This window comes from Numida meleagris, unplaced genomic scaffold (genome assembly GCF_002078875.1).
Source record: "Numida meleagris isolate 19003 breed g44 Domestic line unplaced genomic scaffold, NumMel1.0 unplaced_Scaffold218, whole genome shotgun sequence".
NCBI lineage: Eukaryota > Metazoa > Chordata > Aves > Galliformes > Numididae > Numida > Numida meleagris.
In genome coordinates, this window is record NW_018363981.1 from 568581 (window position 1) to 587636 (window position 19056).

The 19056-nt window shown below is 38.3% G+C and overlaps 1 protein-coding gene across 1 annotated transcript in view; it reads right to left on the minus strand.

Moving 5' to 3' along the window:
• ADCY1 (adenylate cyclase 1) overlaps positions 1-19056 on the minus strand; it is a 166165-nt gene that overhangs the window by 60577 nt on the left and 86532 nt on the right. Inside the window, exon 5 of the mRNA XM_021382384.1 lies at positions 6576-6703. Within this exon, the coding sequence (XP_021238059.1) occupies positions 6576-6703 (128 nt within the window). The remainder of the gene's footprint in view (positions 1-6575; positions 6704-19056) is intronic.

The following is a 19056-nucleotide window of genomic DNA, read 5'->3' on the forward strand; positions in this document are numbered from 1 at the left end:
CATCATCTTTGCCACTGATAAAGATGTTAAAGAGTACTGGACCCAAGATTCCTAGGGGACACTGCCCATTACCAACCTTCTCCTCAACTTAGAGCCATTAATCACAAGACTCCAGCTGTGACCTTCCAACCAATTATTTTTCCACCAAATAGATCACCTTTATCTCTCCAATTTACAGATAAGGATGTAGTGGGGAATCATGTCAAAAGCCTTGCATGAGTCCAGGTAGGTGACATCAGTTGCCTTCCCTTTGTCCATCATTGCCGTCACTCTATCATAGAAGGCCACTAGATTGCTCAAGCATGACCTTCCCTTGGTGAAGACATGCTGACTGTCTCAGATCACCTGCTTGTCCCTCATGTGTCTTAACATGTCTGCCAGGATGATCCATTCCATGATCTTTCCTGGCACAGAGGTGAAGCTCACCAGCCTGTAGCTCTCTGGGTCCTCCTTCCTCCCTTTCTTGTAAATGAGAGTAATGTTTCCCTGGAAACTGCAAACTAGAAAAACCAGTCCCTGGGGACTTCACTTGACAGGCAGAGTTTTTCAAATATGATGGAGAGTGGCTCAGCAATCACATCAGCCAGCTCTCTTAAGACTCTGGGATGCATGTCATCTGGCCTCATGGACTTTAAACATTTACACCATTACAGCGTGGAGTTTACTCACCCAGTTCCCACCTACAGGTTTAGGGATGTGGGAATCCTGGCTGCTAGTGAAGACCTCATTGAGTACCTCCATATCTACTGTAACTAATTTACTGTGACTGTGGTGAGACATTAGAACAGATTGCACGGAGATGTTATGGATACCCATTTCCTGGAAGCATCAAGGGCAGGCCAGATTGGGTTTTGAGCAACCTGGTCTAATGGGAGTTGTCCCTGCCTATAGCAGGAGGATTGGAACCAGATGATCCTTTAAAGGTTCCTTCCAACCCGAAGCATTCTATGATTCCTTTATATGCATCAAGTTCTGCAGCATGTTTCTACAAATAATGTCTTTTCAAATTGTAATTTTTGAAAACTGACATGATTTCCTTGCAAATTAAGCATAGTATCACATTTGTCAGCGCTGCACTGTGCCCTCCCTGTGTCTTGGGGCTAGGCTAGGCCGCTCAGGAGGGCAGAGCTGATGCTGTGATGATGTGGCAAAAGGGAATGCAGGCCACATTGCTAGTGGTGCTGGGCTGCATGAGGCACATGAGTAGGACATACCTGGGTTAAGCTGAAAGATTCAGGACCAGTTGCTGTGATCTACAGATGTACTTCTACTGCACCTTGCTACTTGCTAATGTAAACATAGCATCCAGTAAATAGAGCTGTTTCCTCAGTATTAAAATTGCCTGCCAGTAAGATGTCAAGGGAATGAATCTATGAAAATGTACCGTTTATGTAATGATCAAATGATTACAGGATCCTATTACATTTTTAATATGTTTATGAATGTTAACCTCAATACCTGCAGCAGTCCCTAATCTAGTATTTATATCCTGTTCACCCAGATTCTCCTTGTTTCTAACTAGAAGCACTCTAGTTCATTTCCTGCCCTGTGGATTTACTGAACACATTTACACAACTCCTACATTTAATTTTCAAAAAAGTTGTATTTTTTGATTGAGCTACAGAATTATTTAATGCAATTTATATAAATTGATGAAGTGCTCTGTAAGGAAAGGGAAACTACTATTAAGTAAGTTTAAAGTTTTCCCACTTCACACAAACTTAGAACAAGTCATTATCTAGGGAAAAGGAAGAAGAGTGGGTACAGGTAAAACTTCTCTACGTAGCAGTTAGCTGGTATGTATCTATTTAGAAAATAAATGTCTTAGTTTGATCTGGGAGGGAACTGCTTTCTTCAGAGCGTCTGGTACGACACTAGGATTTTGGTTCCAAGAGAAAACACAATATTAATAACACACCAATGCTTATAGTTGCTGCTAAGCAGTGTTGTTCAGAGCCAAGGCCATTCCCAGCAAAGGGTCTGAGGAGTTGAGGAGGAACAGATTTAGGACAACTAACTTAAATCAGCCAATGGGTTATTCCATCCCATATAACATCATGCAAAAGGAGTTTCAAAGGGTGTAGGAGTTCATCTCTCTCTCTCTTCCGCTGCTTGAGTGCCTAGCTAAGCACCAGTTGGGGCAGGGCGCGAGCAATTGCTTGGGCATCACTTATTATGTACATTCATATACATATGGTCATAACTATTATCCTTCTCTCTATCTTAATAAATAGTTTAATCTCAACCCATGAGTTCTAGTTCATTGGTTGTTTTTTGACTGTTTCCCCCATGTCACATGAAGAGTAGGGGGTACAGTGAGCAAGTGACAGTGTGGTACTCAGCCACCTGCCAGGTTAAACTACAACGATATAATACTATAGCATATATAGCAAGCAGTTGAAGTTATATGAAGAGCATACTTGGCCGAACTTACCACCCAAAATCAATGTGAGGACAACATCTGCCACATTAGAGATGCTAAAGAATATGACCATTTAAATTATATTACTAACAATATCTGACAGCTCACTTGATCTTGATAAAAGCAACATTAGTTGTATGCAACACTTGACTCCCATTTAAATACTATTGTGATGACTTAAGTGGCTTTGAAGTAGACCTAATAGCTGGCTTGTACTGAGGCACTGACACAAAACACATTGACAGCACAAGCTCATTTGGTGTAGAAAGAAAATGTACCGCTGTCAGCTTGGCTTGCTTGCTTGATTGTTTGCAACCCACGAGATGCAGTTTCATTCCAACTGTACTACTGTAAACTCTACACTTTATTGCTCAGAATATTTCCCAAACAAAATAATCTGGGCAATCCATCTTCTGGCTTTTGTATTTATGAAGGAGTGAAAAGTTTTTTCCTAATCTTCAGCAGAGCTTGTTTTCCAGCTCTGGAGCAATTTTCTCACTTGGCTTATCCACATGCTCCTGTCAGCAAGAGAACTGGACCCAGAATACAACAGTAATAGAACAGATGAGACTCCACTTGCAGTAAAAGAAAAAAATCATAATTAAAAGCAAATGTTCTTTGAATGCACCATCTTCCTGATTCCTAGCATAAGCAGAATGGGTAATTTGGTTTTACTAAGAAGAAAAATATGCATTCATCTTGGATCTTGCAGTCCGTACTCAAATAGTCACGAAATTGCAGGGGTCAGAAGGGACCTCCAGAGATCGAATCCAATCCCTCTGCTAAAGTAGTCTCCCTACAGCAGGTCACAAAGGTAAGTGTTCAGACGAGTCATGAATATCTCCAAAGGAGACTCTCCAATCTCTCTGGACCCTGTGCCAGTATTCTGTCACCCCCACTGTAAAGAAGTTCTGCATATTTGTGTGGAGCTTCCTATGTTCCAGTTTTTGGCCATTGTTCCCAGTCCTATCACTACACACCACTGAAAAGAGTCTGGCCTCATCCAATTGCCTCCTGCAGGAATGTTACTCCCACTCTGAATTCCTCATAAGAATAGTAATAAAGGAATCATAAGTACAAAGGATGTCGAATAGGTCTCTAGGAACACATTAACCCTACAGAAATCTAGTATGCTCTTGCTTTCTCTATCTTGCCCTCTCCCAATGCTCTGACCACTGATTACAAACTCCAAAGTCTTCCAAATTAAAAAGATTTTTAAAAATAAAATGCTAATATTGTAATAGAATATAATTGACAATTTCTAAAGAATCACAGAAGTGCTGAGTCTGAGGAAATCAGATAGAGAACTCCGCTCAAAGCCTGTTGCAGCCAAAACTGTTATCTGGGACAGCGTCCAGCTGGCTTTTAAATATCTCCAAGAAAGCAAAATCCACAACATTCATCTGTAACTTCAGTATTTGACCACCTTCACAGTATTTTTTTTTTTATGTTTAGACAGGAATTCCTATATTTCAATTTTATTTGCCTATTGCCTTTTTTCCTGACACTGGATATCACTGAGAAAAATTTGGCTTCATCCTCTCTGCGCCGTTTTGATACTTCATATTTGTACTCTTATCCTTCAGACTGAAGAATCCAAGAGGAATCTTCCCTTTTTAATTCAACTCCTTTTTCAAACTTTATATTATCATGAGAGCAGCCATAAAGGAAACATTTTATTTTTAATATTGATCATACTAATAATTTAAAAAAATGGAAAATTCAGAAAGCTGTATCATTACCATTATTTGTATGCATGAAAGACAACATAACTAACAAAATTAATGATTAATACTAGGCTTAAAAGAGGATGAGAATAGCAGCTACTGCTTTCCATGGATTTAAAAAAAATGGATTTGAAAATGTGTAGAAACCTTGTTCCAGAGCCCAATGCTGCATTATAAAGGTAATATGGAAGAAGCCATATACGCATAATGTGAAGATTTAGGATCTCTTTATTATTCTAGGATTTCTCTATGCACTGTGTTGTTAACATAGTTAACATTTGTTTTGTTTATAGGGAATGAAAGTATCTAATAGTGATTCTCCTAGGATCTTTTATCACAGGTAATTATATATTATCATGTATTACAAAGTGTTTTATCAGTTTTACAGTATTTACAAAGATAATGTGAGCTTATATTGAGTGAGAGGGAGAATATGGACTTATTAACCCAACCCTTGAGTTTTTAATAGATTAACATTACATTAAGAAGACATGGACTGTAAAATGGGAAACAGCCTTCATTTCTTTTAAGTACTTCTCTCCTACTTTTAATTCTTCAAAATCATCTACAGAGGAAGATCAGTGAATCCAGGCTCACTTAACTGCTTAAGGCAGATATGCAAGAATAGAAGCATGTGATAAAGTATTAGCTGTGTTTGAACAAACAACTACTACTTCCATTGAGACAAACCAACCCTCTTGAGAAAGAGATTCAGTGAACTTGGTGAGCAGAACATAATGCAATCCTCCAAAAAACCAAAACTTTGCACAAATAAGCATGATCTAGATTTGGGAAAGCATCTGCTTTATGTGTTTACCTGTATGTGCATACACATCCTTGTATACAAATGGATGGCATAGAAAATATGTGACAAATACTCATTAGAAATAGTAAAGAAGATAGAATGTTCCAGATGTTAGGCATGGGAATTTAAGAAAGTGGCTTTTAGGTCTCTCATACCAACCAAATCCCATAACTCCCTAGTCCAATTACCTGAGGAATAAGGAATATTCATATACTTTATTTTAATAACTAGATACGGAATTTATTGAGTAGGAAGAAAAATTTCTTGGTGGTCAGATTTGCGAAGGCCTAAACATGGCTTTAAAATTATGCTTAAATAAAAATATCAGTAGAAGTCCATGGGAAAGAGACCAATGCAAAGAAAGAATTTGTTAAGTAGCTTTGCAGTGCTATTCTGTGATATGACATGAAACAGAAACATACTGCAGTATCATACAGATTTATTATATTTTGTTTATATAGCACTCAAGTGTAACTGAGGAATAACTGCAACTGTAAAAAACAATTCATAAGTTTAATGTTTATTTGCTCTATAAGATTCTGTGTTTAATAGTTACTGTGTTTTTTAAATTGAGATTACACTGTGGTTTATTCACTTTTACAGTGAAAGCAGGTTTTTTGTGCAGCCTTAAAACTTTGGGATAAAGCGAGCAGAAGAAAAACCTTGATTCAAATCCATATTCCCAGCAGCTAGAAAGAAAGAATGATAGGTACTGCAAACAGTGAACAAACACTTTACAATACAGCACAATCTAAGGCCCCTTATAGGACATACTTTTGCAGTAAGAAGCATACATAATATACCAGAACAGCAAGCTCTTCCCAAATGTAGTAGTAAAAGCACTGTGCTGACTAGCGTTTATTTATATACAGAAATGAGAGTTCACACTCTTCTACAGAGTCCCTGTAAAACACATGCACAGATACAGAGCAAGGCAGTAGTGAAAAAAATCTCTTTACTCCTTCCCTCCTCAAGCAATGAAGCAGATCTCCAGCTTTTGCTAAAAGCTCATTCATAGTTCTCTCACATTCAGGTTTTTTTTTTATCTTGGCAAAATACTGATCAAAGCAGAGTGCTCAAGCATAAAATCCGTATCGGTAAGGTAAGTTTCACATTACATTTCTGAAAAGTAGACTAAATTTAAATGAGAAGTTTAAACATGAGATACAGAAAGGAGAAATCAGCAAGCTATCATTCTAGGAATATGAGCACATGCAAACACATGCAACCCACATACACCAGGACTAGCTTTGATTTTTGTATTTACTGTATTTCACTCACCAGTATACAAGAACCCAGACTGCTTTATTTATGGTGAATAACAATTGAAGTATTTCATAATTTGCCATAATATTTCAAATCCCTAATCAGTACACATATGTGCCTCTACATAATCATGCCTGTGTATATTTTCCCCTCACTGTGAGGACAGGGATTCAGAAATTGGTGTCTAGAATTTGGCTTTGTAAAACACAGTAAACTGTGACTTTAATGCAACAGGATACGTTGTTAGGTGAACAATGCTACCAGACACTACTGTTCCTCTGAAAACATATTTTCTGAATACAACATAAAAACTGCTACAGCACTCTTGTCCACATTTAGCATGTGCAATACTTACGTGATTGTGTCAATCATATCCAGTCCCATTTCAACACAGCAGTGGGCATGGTCTGTTTTGGGTTGAGTTAAGCCTGATACACAGTAGTAACAGTCACCTAGGATTTTTATTCTTCTGCAGTGATTTTCCTTTAATAAAAACAGAATGGGAAAAATTTTACTGTTCAAATAATTAGTCTAATATTTAGAGGAGAAAGTCTTCTCCAGTAACACAGTCATTCAGAGAATCCTTAACATTCACAGAAATGAATTTAGAGTTCATGAAATCTGGGTTCCCTGTACAGAACAGCTGAAACATACACATCTATCTACTAATGTAGGCTCCTCCAAAAGTAATGCCTTCTTATTTCCTTGGAAGCTACAATTGATACACAATAACGCTATAAAACAAATTATCAGCTACAAAACACTATTTTTCCAAGAGTCACCACCATTAGCTATGCATTTTCACCAACCATGAACAACAGTCTGAAGCCGTGCTCAGAAAAAATCTGCACTAATGTTGGTCACCACTGTCACAGTGGCCACTGCTGAAATTGAAGTGTGCTGACATTCATTATTTGGTCTCTATAAGTATTCAGCAAGCACCAGTGGGTGCCATGTTTTCCACATGAAGGATTTAAATTACATGCCTTCGCTTCATTTGTACTTCCATGTCAGACACCATTTTGTCAGACTGCCTCTCTTTTGCACAGCAACAAGATTTAACCAGATTTCGGCAGGAAAATTCAACCTATACTGCCATACCATCAACATCTGCCTCTGACATTGTGGGCCACCATAAAATAGGGAGCATAACTTTCATAGCAGGCCTCACTAATCTGTACATATATACTAGAGAAGGCCCCTGTTGTTCAACACGCATAGGGTAACATACAGTTCTGAATAAAGTTTTCCCCTGTCATCATGTTAGGTTGGTATTAGTTCAACATTTGCTGTGAGGCTTCATTTCTGTATCAGTCCAAACCAAATATCAGGAGCTAAAGAACTACTCAATATCAGGAGAAGTTTGCATTCCAAGACAATGCATTTATCTGCAAAGGAATGCACATTTGTACATTACCAATACATAAATCACAACTTAAAATATAGCATGATTGGTGTACTGTATGACACACAGATCAGAAGAGGCAGTCACTTTGTATTATCATTTAATTTATCTCCTGCTTGTATATAATGCAAATTTTGCAATCATGTTCCTGGCTAAATTGCTCCCATTTTGAAAAAGCAATGATGGGACGTGAGAATTACTACATCAGGCTGAGCAGAAAGTTCACTCCAGAATAGAGAGCGCGCATAAGAAAGTGCCTTTAACAAAGCAGTACCTTTGACTAATAAGCTACAAAAAAAATATTTTCAGGTGACAGTATAACTTGAAGTTAGACTATGCTAACTTCTAATCATTTAACACATGGTAGCAAGAAGTATAGGAATTAAGGGAATCCAACTTACACAATTAGGACTATGCAGATAAGTGATCTGCAGAAATAGCTTGTGTGAATATGAGAGAGGATAAAAAATCCAACCTTCCCTCCCTCTTGAAGACAGACTTGTCTTCAGCAGCAGAAAAAGAAAAAAATAGGGTTTTTAAACTGGAAAAAATGGCCTAATTATACCAGTTCAGCTTCTCAAACAGCATATTTTCTCATCCAGTCTTCTACCTACAAGAATCAAAACCTTCCTGACATAGCCATAACATCCTCTGTTCAGGCATAGAAGACGACAAAACACTGGCAAAGTTGGTTTACATTTTTTTCCCCAAGTTCACATTAATTAAGAAGTAAATGCACATACTGAATTAAGGAAGCAAGTTATCATTTTGGGTACACTTAACTAGCAGTCTTTCCTAAGAGAGATTACTCAAAATTTCTTCTACTGTACAACATGATTTTAAATACAACACTGTTTGTTGTTGCCTATATATTCATAGAATGGTTTGGGTTGGAAGGGACCTCAAGGATAAAGATCCATCCTCCCTGCCATAGGCAGGGCCACAAACCTCCACATCTAGTACTAGATCAAGCTGCCCAGGGCCCCATCTGACCTAGCCTTGAACACCTCCAGGGACAGGGCATCCACAACCTCTCTGAGCAGCCTGTTCCAGCACCTCACCACTCTCTTGGTGAAGAACTTCCCCCTGATGTCCATCCCAGATCTTCCCTCCTTCAACTTCAAACCACTTCCCCTTGTCCTGCCATTATCTACCCTTTCGAAGAGTTGATTTTCATGTGTTCAAATTAATGAACATGAGCATAATTATTCCAGAAGCATTAACACTAGGGCCTTAGAGTATTCCTGCAGCCTATGGCCACAAAATGTCTCACCAATTTCACTTGGAGATCTAATCAAGCGTTTTGAGATCCTTGGCTAAGTGGTATTATAAGAAAAATTACTGACAAAAAAAAATTATGCAAGCCTCAAAATCCATCCTGACACAAATGCAGGCTTTCCAACTCAAGGCTTTTTGACATAAACCACTACTTTTTTTTTAGTAGAAACCACTCAATTATACTGCCCAAATAAGCCATTTAAAAAAAATTGTGGGCAAATCTTGAATGGGTACAAGATACTCAGTAGTGAAGGCTATCTAAAATAACTCATTTCAGCCCACAAGTCAGCACAAAGCTCTTCATCTTCAAATTCAGTACACACAGTCTGTGGAGAGGCAATGACTGTTCAACCCAATGTAAAGATATTCAGAAAAGTCGTTATGCAGCCTAGATTACTGAAATATATATGTATTAACTGATCAGTGTTCTCTCTACTCCAGTGCCTATGTCCAAAACGTCTCATTTCAAACTGCATGGTTTTCTGAGAGCTATTGCGATACAGACCAGTACCTCACATTTCACAGACATTACTCCAGAAATAATACCTCCTATTTATTTCCATGGAAACTACAACAGATACAAAGAACATAATATCACTATTTGATAGTGCAAGTTGTTAGCTACAGCACACTATTTTTCAGCGTGGACACTTCCATTAGCTATGTGTTTTTACCAGCAATGAACAAGAGCCCGCAATCTTTATAAGGACTGATATGCAAATTAAAATAACAAATTTATTTCCTCTTTGTTTTGTTTCCTCAGCAACTTCGAAGCCCTTGTCTCAACAGTATTTCTCACACTTGTGACAATAATGAATTCAAGTGTGATAGCTATAAGTTCTACTCACAGATGATACACCAATGCCTGTTTAGAAACAGCTGATAATTTGCTTTTACACACATAATAAAACACTCAAGAGACTGCTAGAACTGCATTGGCCAGGGAACTTGCCCACCTATAGTCCAAGAGATTCTCATGCAGTTCTGCAGAATTCCTTTGGGCACAACTGCCAGACACACAGTTGTTCAGAGAGAAGAGGAAGCCCAGCTTGGAAAGCAAAGGATCCTTCAAAATTGCTAAGATATTTCTTCACACTTTTAAATAAGTACTTAATACACAGTTCATTATATTTATCAGTCATATATAGATAGAAGAGTGGAAGACTTCTGTTTCAAAACAACTCCGGGTTTTGTTGTAGTTGTTGATTTTTTTTTTAATGTGTCTCAAAATGAGTGAAGACTACCATCTTAGAATGAAAAAATGTTAACTCCATATCCTTGTACTATACAAGTCAAATTTTGTATCATATTCTGAAATGTTTTCTAATAAAAGTTAAGGAAGAGAACTCATGGTTTGAAATAAACAAAAGCTGTTTAAAAGAAATAATGGAGCTTAAGGAAGAGTGAGACTTCTCCCAGCAGACATCTAGGTGTTTTCTTGAACAGGAACAGTGTAGTGGATAACACTAAGAAAATAATTATTTTGTATCCATTCATTTAACAAACAAAGCATTAGTCAAGGATCCAAACTCAGTGCATAACTTCCGGGGGGGAAAGACAACAAAAAACACACAACAGTAAAAAAATAATGCCCTATTCTCTAAAAAAAAAAAAAAACCACACACACACAAATACAACAAAACAGTGAGCTCAATATTTTCTTAACTTCTTGAAGGTAGGTCTTGGGTATAGACTTTGCACCAAAAAGGAAATCTTTGATGGCTCAGTTTCTCACTAGAAGTAGTAAACTTCCAGGGGGATATTTGTGAACTACGCACGTTGAAGAAAAAAATACACATAACTCTTCTGGATTGTTGCCATTGTTGCCAAGAGCTTTCTCACTGGGACCAAGCAGTATCACTGAGGAGGAAGGGAGAGCAACCATGGACCCTTACAGATATATTAATGGAATCATAAAATGGCTTGAGATAGAAGCAACATTGAAGATCACCAATTTTCAGCCCTGCTTCCGTGGGCAGGGATGCCACCCCCTGGATCAGGTTGCCCAGGACTCCATCCAACAAGGCCTTGAACTCCTCTAGGGAAGGGGCATCCACGCCATCTCTGGGCAACCTGCCTCATCACCCTCTGAGCGAAACATTTCCTCTTAACATCTATTCTAGATCTCCTTTCTTTTGGTTTAAAACCATTCTCCTTTGTCCTATCACTATCATCAGTCTCCCTCCCAGTTATAATCTTCCTCTAAACACTGGAAATAAGTAACGAGGTCTCCCCAGGGCCTTGTCCAGGCTGAACAAGCCCAGCTCCCTCAGCCTTTTTTTAATGGAAGTGCTTCAGCTTTCTAGTCATCTCTGTAGACCTCCTTTGGATCAGATCCAACAGGTCCATCTTTCTACTGCTCAGGGCCCTGGGCGTGCATGCAGCAATTCAAATGGGGCCTCACAAGGGCAGAAAAGAGGAGAACAATGATCTCCCTCATCCTACTGGCAACCTCTCTTTTCATTTAGCCCAGGATACAGTTGGCCTTCCAGGCTGCATGTGCATACTACTGGTTCATATTGAGTTTTTCCATCCATGAGAATCCCAAAGTCCTTCTCCGCTGGAGTGCTCTCAAGGAGTTTTTCCCCCCTCAGCCAGTACTCATGTCTGGGACCAACCCTACCTCGGTGCAGTGTCTTGCACTTGGATTTGATGAACATCACTAGGTTCACTTCTCAAGTTTGTCCAGACCCCTTTGGATGGCATCCCTTCTGTTGTATCAACTACATCACTTAGCTTAGCGCCATCAAGTTTTCTTATGAGTATGCACTTGATCCCACTGTTTATGCAAATGGTAGAGATGCTAAAGGGCACTGGTTCCAAGACAACTTCCTGAGGGATGCCACTTCTCACCGGCCTCCACCTGGAGGAGGATACATTGACCTACTCTCTGGCTGTGGACAGCCAACCAATTCCTTATTCATAGTTCACCTTTGAAGTCCAGATCCCTCCAATTTAGAGATAAGGATGTGATGTGAGATCATAAAGGCCTCACAAAAGTCTGGTTAGAAGGCATTGGTTAGTCTTCCCTTGTTGGCTGATGCAGTCATTCCATCACAGAACATCACCAGATTGGTCAGGCATGACTTGTCCTTGGCACAGGCATGGTCATTCAGTCAGCCAAGAGAAAGATTAGTGACCATGAGGAAAGAAGCCATCACAGATGACACATTTGTGTTTTCCTCCCCCTTCCCCTCCTTTTTCCCCCCCCCTCCATTTTAGGAATATCAACGGGTTGTGCCCCATTCCAAAGGCTTCCTCTAAGCAGTCTGCCATGCTCAGAGTGGAACCACTTGTATTAGTTAGGCAAATGAGATCAAGTTTTCAGTTCATACTAATCAGCAAGACATCATGGGTTTCATGGGAGCTACATTAATTTATACAAGCTTTCCCTCTAATCCTTAGAGAACCAAGTCTATTTTAATGATCTAGGCCAAACAGATCACAGTTACAGTCCTTCTTGAGTGATTACAGCATGAAATAACTATTGGGGAAAAAAAAACAAAGCCAAAAGAACTACCACAATCTCTAGAATTCCCTGACACAACAGTGAAATACAGTATTTCTGTCTTCACAAACCTAGAACTTCATTCCAAAGAGGTCAGTGAAACATATGGAGGCTTGAATGAAGACATGACAGAAGAAACTACTGTAGCACATTTTCAGTGAGTATAGTAGGTGCAGCATATTTAACATGCACTTCATAGTGCTGTTAATCTCAATAGATAATTGGCTTAGTAAGCTTTGAATCACTCTAGAAATTAACATAAATTTATATAGTTAAATAAGTTCAAGACTAAGTTTATCTTTATACAAATCTGTAAGATAAAGAAATTTGCAGAAAGTATTTTCTAAAACATCCTCTGAAACTGGAATACTGGAATTAAGTCTATTTTACTTTTTTCCCCCCATTAGATTGGAACAGAAGTGAGAAAAACAGCATTTTAGATAACACACTGCACAAATATGTGTATCCATACATATGCATGTATACTTGCATAGGCATGGTTTGCAAATTCACTTACAAGCATAAGCAACATATTCAGTAACACAAATTTGAATATTCATCCAGTGAACTAGCGGTATGCTAATCAGCCTAACAGTAGCATTGATCCAGAAGCCAGTTTTGATGCCCTTCTTTTAAGGCATTTAAATACAGCCTAACAGAAGATATTTGAGTGTTGATATTTGTTGCCTTCATTGCTAGTCTACTCCTTCCATTACACAGATGTATAGTCAATGACACTGCTCCAAATGCCTTTTGAAGTGCATGTACAGTGTTATGCCATTAAAGGAATGGGTAAGGACCTCCTTCAGGGTTTTAGAAAGACAGGCAGTGAGCTGGATGAAGTCAGTAAGATGGCTTTACAGTGCAATTGAGCAATAGAATACCAAGTTATTAAAGTTCAACAAATGGCTAGAATGAGAGATCTTTCAGAAGATATCAATTTATATTTCTGATATTCACACTTTCCTACCACATTTAATTCCTTTATACTATTAAACAAGAGATGAGTTATAATGCAACATTAATACACTTATATAGTGATAATAAATTTTTGAAACCTGCCTGGCCCATTAGAAATTTTTATGAAATCCTCTCAGTTACTACATGAACATTCTAGTATTTCTTTTACTAGAGTCTTGAGCTCTGGGTTTAAAATTAGAAATAATTATTGTAGTTACCTTTTAATGGAAAAATGCCTGCAAATAGTAACTTCGGTAACCTATACTAGTTCTTGCACATCTGCTTGTCTCAGCATAAAAATCCTTGAGCATGAGCTAACTGCAGTGTTTATGTTTAATTTAGCAAGACAACAGAGACATATTCATGCAATAACAGTGAGTATAGACTTAACAAGAATAGCTTCTACAGAGTAATAGAGATAGTGGAGAAGGAAAACAAATCTGGTTTTAGTATTGGAAGCACCACAGCGAATGTCTTGGGAGGTCCTGAATGAGGAAGGCTGGCCATATCCAGATAAGCTTGTAGTCTAATAATGTATTTGTGAAGTCATTACTCTTGAGACTCACATAAAAGGCATAGCATGTAAGTCAAATTATTCAGGATAGCAATAAAAAGCATTTTTCTTCAAGTTATTTTCCTCAGTTTTATTGATAATTATATACGCTGATCTGCAATAATCTACTAACTCTTGGCACACAACATCCGCATATTTCCACTTCATTGTGAAATCCCTCCCTATACTGATTGGAGGCTAATTTGAAAATAATAGAAAGTTGAATGGTTTTAGTTCTTAAGAGTAAGAATCCATTTAACAGTCATGTACACTGATTTGCCTACTTGGAAATGAAGAAAGATTTTATCAAGAATGTTTCACACAATTATGACTGATAAACATGCTAGACTCCTAGTTAACTTTCATGAAGTATTCTTTAACATAGTTTTCTTATGAAGAGGGATATCCAAGGAGAAACAAGCCTTAAATATACTATAAAAGACCAAAAAACTAAGTTCTAGATTTCAGAAAACTGGTATTTTATGAACTCTGGAAGAATTTGGTAATTCACAGTAAGTATAGAAGAGTTATGACACAGAACTGACATAAGAATAGTACTCTAACCTAAAAACCATGATGGAAATCAGGCAAGATATCTCTTCCATAGTAACTGCCCATTTGTATGTTCCTACTATACTTTAGCTTCCTCCCTGGAAAATTTTCCTGCAGATACTTAATACTACTCTTAAACTATAGTGAAGCAGTTATCTAAATCTACATACAGATATACATTTCTTCCTTACCTAGAAATTCCATTCTAGTTTTAATTAAAATCAAAATGTTCCAGAGATATAATCAGACTTATTCAAGGATCTACATAGGCTGCTCTGAAAGTAATGCCTCCTATTTGTTCCCATGGATATTATGCAGATACAAAAAGCATGATTACTTCATAGAGCAAATTATCAGCAACAAAACACTATTTTTTCCAGCATAGTCACCACCATTACCTAAGCATTTTCACAAGCAACAAGCAAGAGCCGGCATGCCATGCTCATAAAAATCTACACCAGCAGAACTGACTCACTGCTACTGTCACCACTGCTGAAACATACCACTCACCACCTCACTGCGGTAACGCCCACTGTTCGATCTCCATAAGCATTCAGTAAGTGTTGGTAAACATCAATGAATACAATTTTTTCAGCATGGAGGATTCAAGATTCTGATTCACTGACACCTTCTCTTCACTTCTTCACTTCCATGCCAGATGCCATTTTGTCAGACTGCCCCTTTGCTATCATTTACTGCACAAAATTTAACAGAATTCTGGCAGGAAGGTTCAACCACTATTTCAGTATCAGCAACATCAGCATCTGACATAATGAGCCAAGATAATAAGAGGAATTACTTTCAGAGCAGGGCTTGTATCATAACAGGAGAAACCCAAGCTTTGTTTACTTTTGTACATGCTTTAGAACTTCAATAGACAAAATTAAGGAGAGAATACACATTTGTGGTAATCTCTTTGACCTTTCAAGACACCTTTCTGAAAAGTCTCAAGCAGGAGACTCAACCCGCCTATTAGAAAAGCAAGATATTGCCAAGGAACACAGAAATGTCCACTCCCCTTCTTTGTCTTTAATTGTACTGTTGAAGAACAGTTACTAAGCATCTGAAGACTTCATGCAAAAACCAGTTGCTTAAACTGAGTATTGATAATTTGTAACAAAGAATGAACATCACTAAAGTAAAATCTGAGATCACACAAAGCTACTAACCTAACTAAAATGGAAGAAACCAAGAAACTTCAGAAGCAATAGCCTGATTAAGTAAATTAAGCCTGAACAGCATATAAAGTCCAACAGAAACTAATGCAAAATCATTTTTTCTAGTATGCACTGTTTGAACTAGACAAATACCTTATGAGAATTTTAACTAACTGCATACATTCACAGAGATGACTTCCTGTTACTGTGTGTGGTCCCAAGGGATCTTCTGGGAATTGGGTAAGTTTATCCAAAATGCTTATAGGAAATTTTATTCAGTCTGGCAACTTGCAACAAGTGAAGTTTCCCAGGGATCAATACAGGTTTCCACGTTTGTAACAACAGAAAGACCTAGGCAAGTAGAAGGTGTTACAAAAGAAAAAAAAAATGCTCACCCATCTCCAAGGATATAGGTTTGCAGAAAAAACTCCACGAAAGAGGGATTCTGCAACAAGAGATCCATCCTCAGTGGCAGTCAGCCCCTAAATGAGGTCTAAGAGAGGTGGAGCCTGGCTTCACCTCTTCTGGTCACACAGGTGAATTGCCTTCACCTGTGCTCCCAGGGCTGACTGGGTCTTTTCTCCAGGTGCCCAATCAGTGGTTCAGGCTGTGATTCAACAGTCCCCATAAAACATTGTTCAATTATAAATGATGCAGATGAGGGGATTTAAAGCACCCTCACCAAGTTTGCTGATAACACCAAACTGGGTGATGTGGTGGACACGTCAGAAGGGACAGTGTTCCTACAGAGACAGACAGGAAGAATAGGCAAACAAGAACTGTATCAACTTTAACAAAGTCAAATGCAAGATTCTGCACCTGGAGCAATAACCCAAGAGCCCAGTACATGCTACTATTTGTTTGGCTGGGGAGTAGCCTTGCTGAAAGGGACCTTGGGGAATTGGTAGACAGTAAGCTGAACATGAGTCAGCATTGCACTGCTGCAGCAGTGAAGGCAAATTGCATACTGGGCTACATCCTCAGGGGCGTTACTAGAGGAGACAGGGATGTAACCATTTCATGTTACTCATTGATTGTCAGATTGTTTAATTCTGGTCCCCACAATTCAAAAAGGATGCAGACAGACTGGTCAAGATTCAAAGGAAGGCCATGAAGATGATGAGATGATCAAAGTGCTAGAGAACCTGTTCTGTAAGGAAAGACTAGAAGGAGTTCGTTTTTTTCACCCTGGAGAATATTCAGGATGAACGTCATCACAGTATTCCAGTACTCAGAGGGCAACTGTAAAGAGGATGAAGAATCTCTCTTTGCAAGGAGCCACACTGAGAAATCAAAGGGCAACTGGTAAAAGCTACATCAAGAGAAGCTTTATCTTGATATAAGAAAATTTTTTACAATGAGAACAATCAGTCACTGGAACAACCTCTCCCGATACATAGTATAAATCCCCATCACTGGAAGTTTTCATGAAATATTTGGACGGGGCGCTAGCTACAGTGTGCTAGCTGATCTCATCCAGACTCCCTTTTCCCACAAAATGCTGGACTTGATGATGTTTCTGGTCCCATCCAACCTGGGATGTCCTAAGAGTCTAAAGTCAGTGTGTCAAGAGACTATGACATTACAAGTACTTCAGTAACCAGACATATCAATGAATCCTGAAGCATTCAAAACAGCTGTTCTCCATGCAGATTCTCTAATGAATGTCTAGGGTGAAATTACACTCCTGCAAGGATACAAGCACTGTCACTCATTTTTGTCTAGCATTATTTTTTTGATACTTCTTTTTCTTCCTTTGAACTGAAGTTGGCCAATTGACTCAAATGTTTTTAGAGGAAGACAATGTCATATAAAAATACAACTACCTAACACTTGTTTCTTTAAGAAATTGACATAATAATGTTATTGTGAAAACATAAAGTCTTTCCCCTCTATTAAAAAAATGTACAAGTAAGCTTTTGAAAGATTTGAAAGACAACAAATTGAAACTCTCTGTTATAAGCTGTTACTCTCTGTAACAGAGAGTTCCTGTTGTATTTCAAAAGCAGTAGGAAAACCAAAAAATCTGATGCCTCAAGGCATAAACTAACTTCTAAATGTTGGAAGGACAAACCCCTTTAGGATTAAATTGTCCTAGATCTCTCAAGAGGATATTTTTATGTTTCTCTGAAACACCTTTTACAGGCCAGTTTAAAGCCATGTTGTAAAAAAAGCAGAAGTAAAGACTGTTCATACTATTCACACATATTCATATTCAAGTGTGAACATGCCAAAATGTCAAGATTCTTCATGAGACTCTCAGAAAATACATGTTGAATAACACTTTCTGACTCCCACTATTATGCTTCCCACAAAGTACTTTTATAGCATTTTTTTAAGCTTTACAGTTTTAAAGCATTATAGTTGTAAGACAGGACAATCGTTGTACTACAGCTGCCTCTTCCTAAGAAGCAGCAGCACACAGCATGCATGCTCACAGATCACACTATAGGCGTTGCAGGGATCATATCTATCACCATTGCATTTTTCTTTAAGTTCCCTGCAGTTTCCTCCCTTATCATTTTGAATACTAAAAAGCACAGCACTGTTTTCAAATCAACTCAGTCCTCTGTTTTGATCTAATAATGAATATCTAGAAGTTGTTTTAACCCGGAAATCAGAATCCTTCTGAAAAAATACAGCTCTCAGCACATTTTTTTCTGAATGCAGGAGTCAGTAACAAGTCACCATTTACCACACCAGAAGTGAAGAAAGATCATACATTACATCTTTAATCACACCGTGATACAGCACAGTATGAATTAGAAGGACATGTAAATAACAATTCTTTCATACATAGCTGAAAGAAGCCTGGAGATGTATTTGGAAAGAGAAAGTACGCAGGCTGAACAGAAAGCAAATATTTTTTTTTATCTCCTCTTCTGTCTCTAATCTGCTTCTTCCCCACCAAATAACTGACCTCAAATCACAAGCTAGGATCTGCCTGGTCTCCTGGCTTCAGATGTCACCTCTAGTGAGCTGTACGTGGCCAGAGGTAAAGGAGCAAGCATGGTGCAGTAGCCCTTTCCCTGGCTTCAATGCCATGCTGCATGTCAATGGCATGGGTGTTTGTATGTGTCTGTCTGTTATGTCACAGAACTCATACACGGTTACATTGCCTTAAGTTTCATGGCTAAGATGACTACAAATGAGATCACTGTAATGTTTTCAAGAGCTTAATAAATGATTTGTTGCCATTTGGTGGAGAAATTCTGTACCGAAATGAAGTAAGATGAGCAGCCATTTAAAATCTTTAAGATATTCAAGCTTCTGCCAATGCTCAGCTACATGACACCCCCTTTTATTTCAAACCTATATGTCCCTGAAGTGCTCTAGGAAGGGGGCCTGTGCTTTCCATGAGGAACTGACAGGATTTCCATTGATGAATTAGTTGCACAGTCTTTTTTATACAAAAAAAAAAAA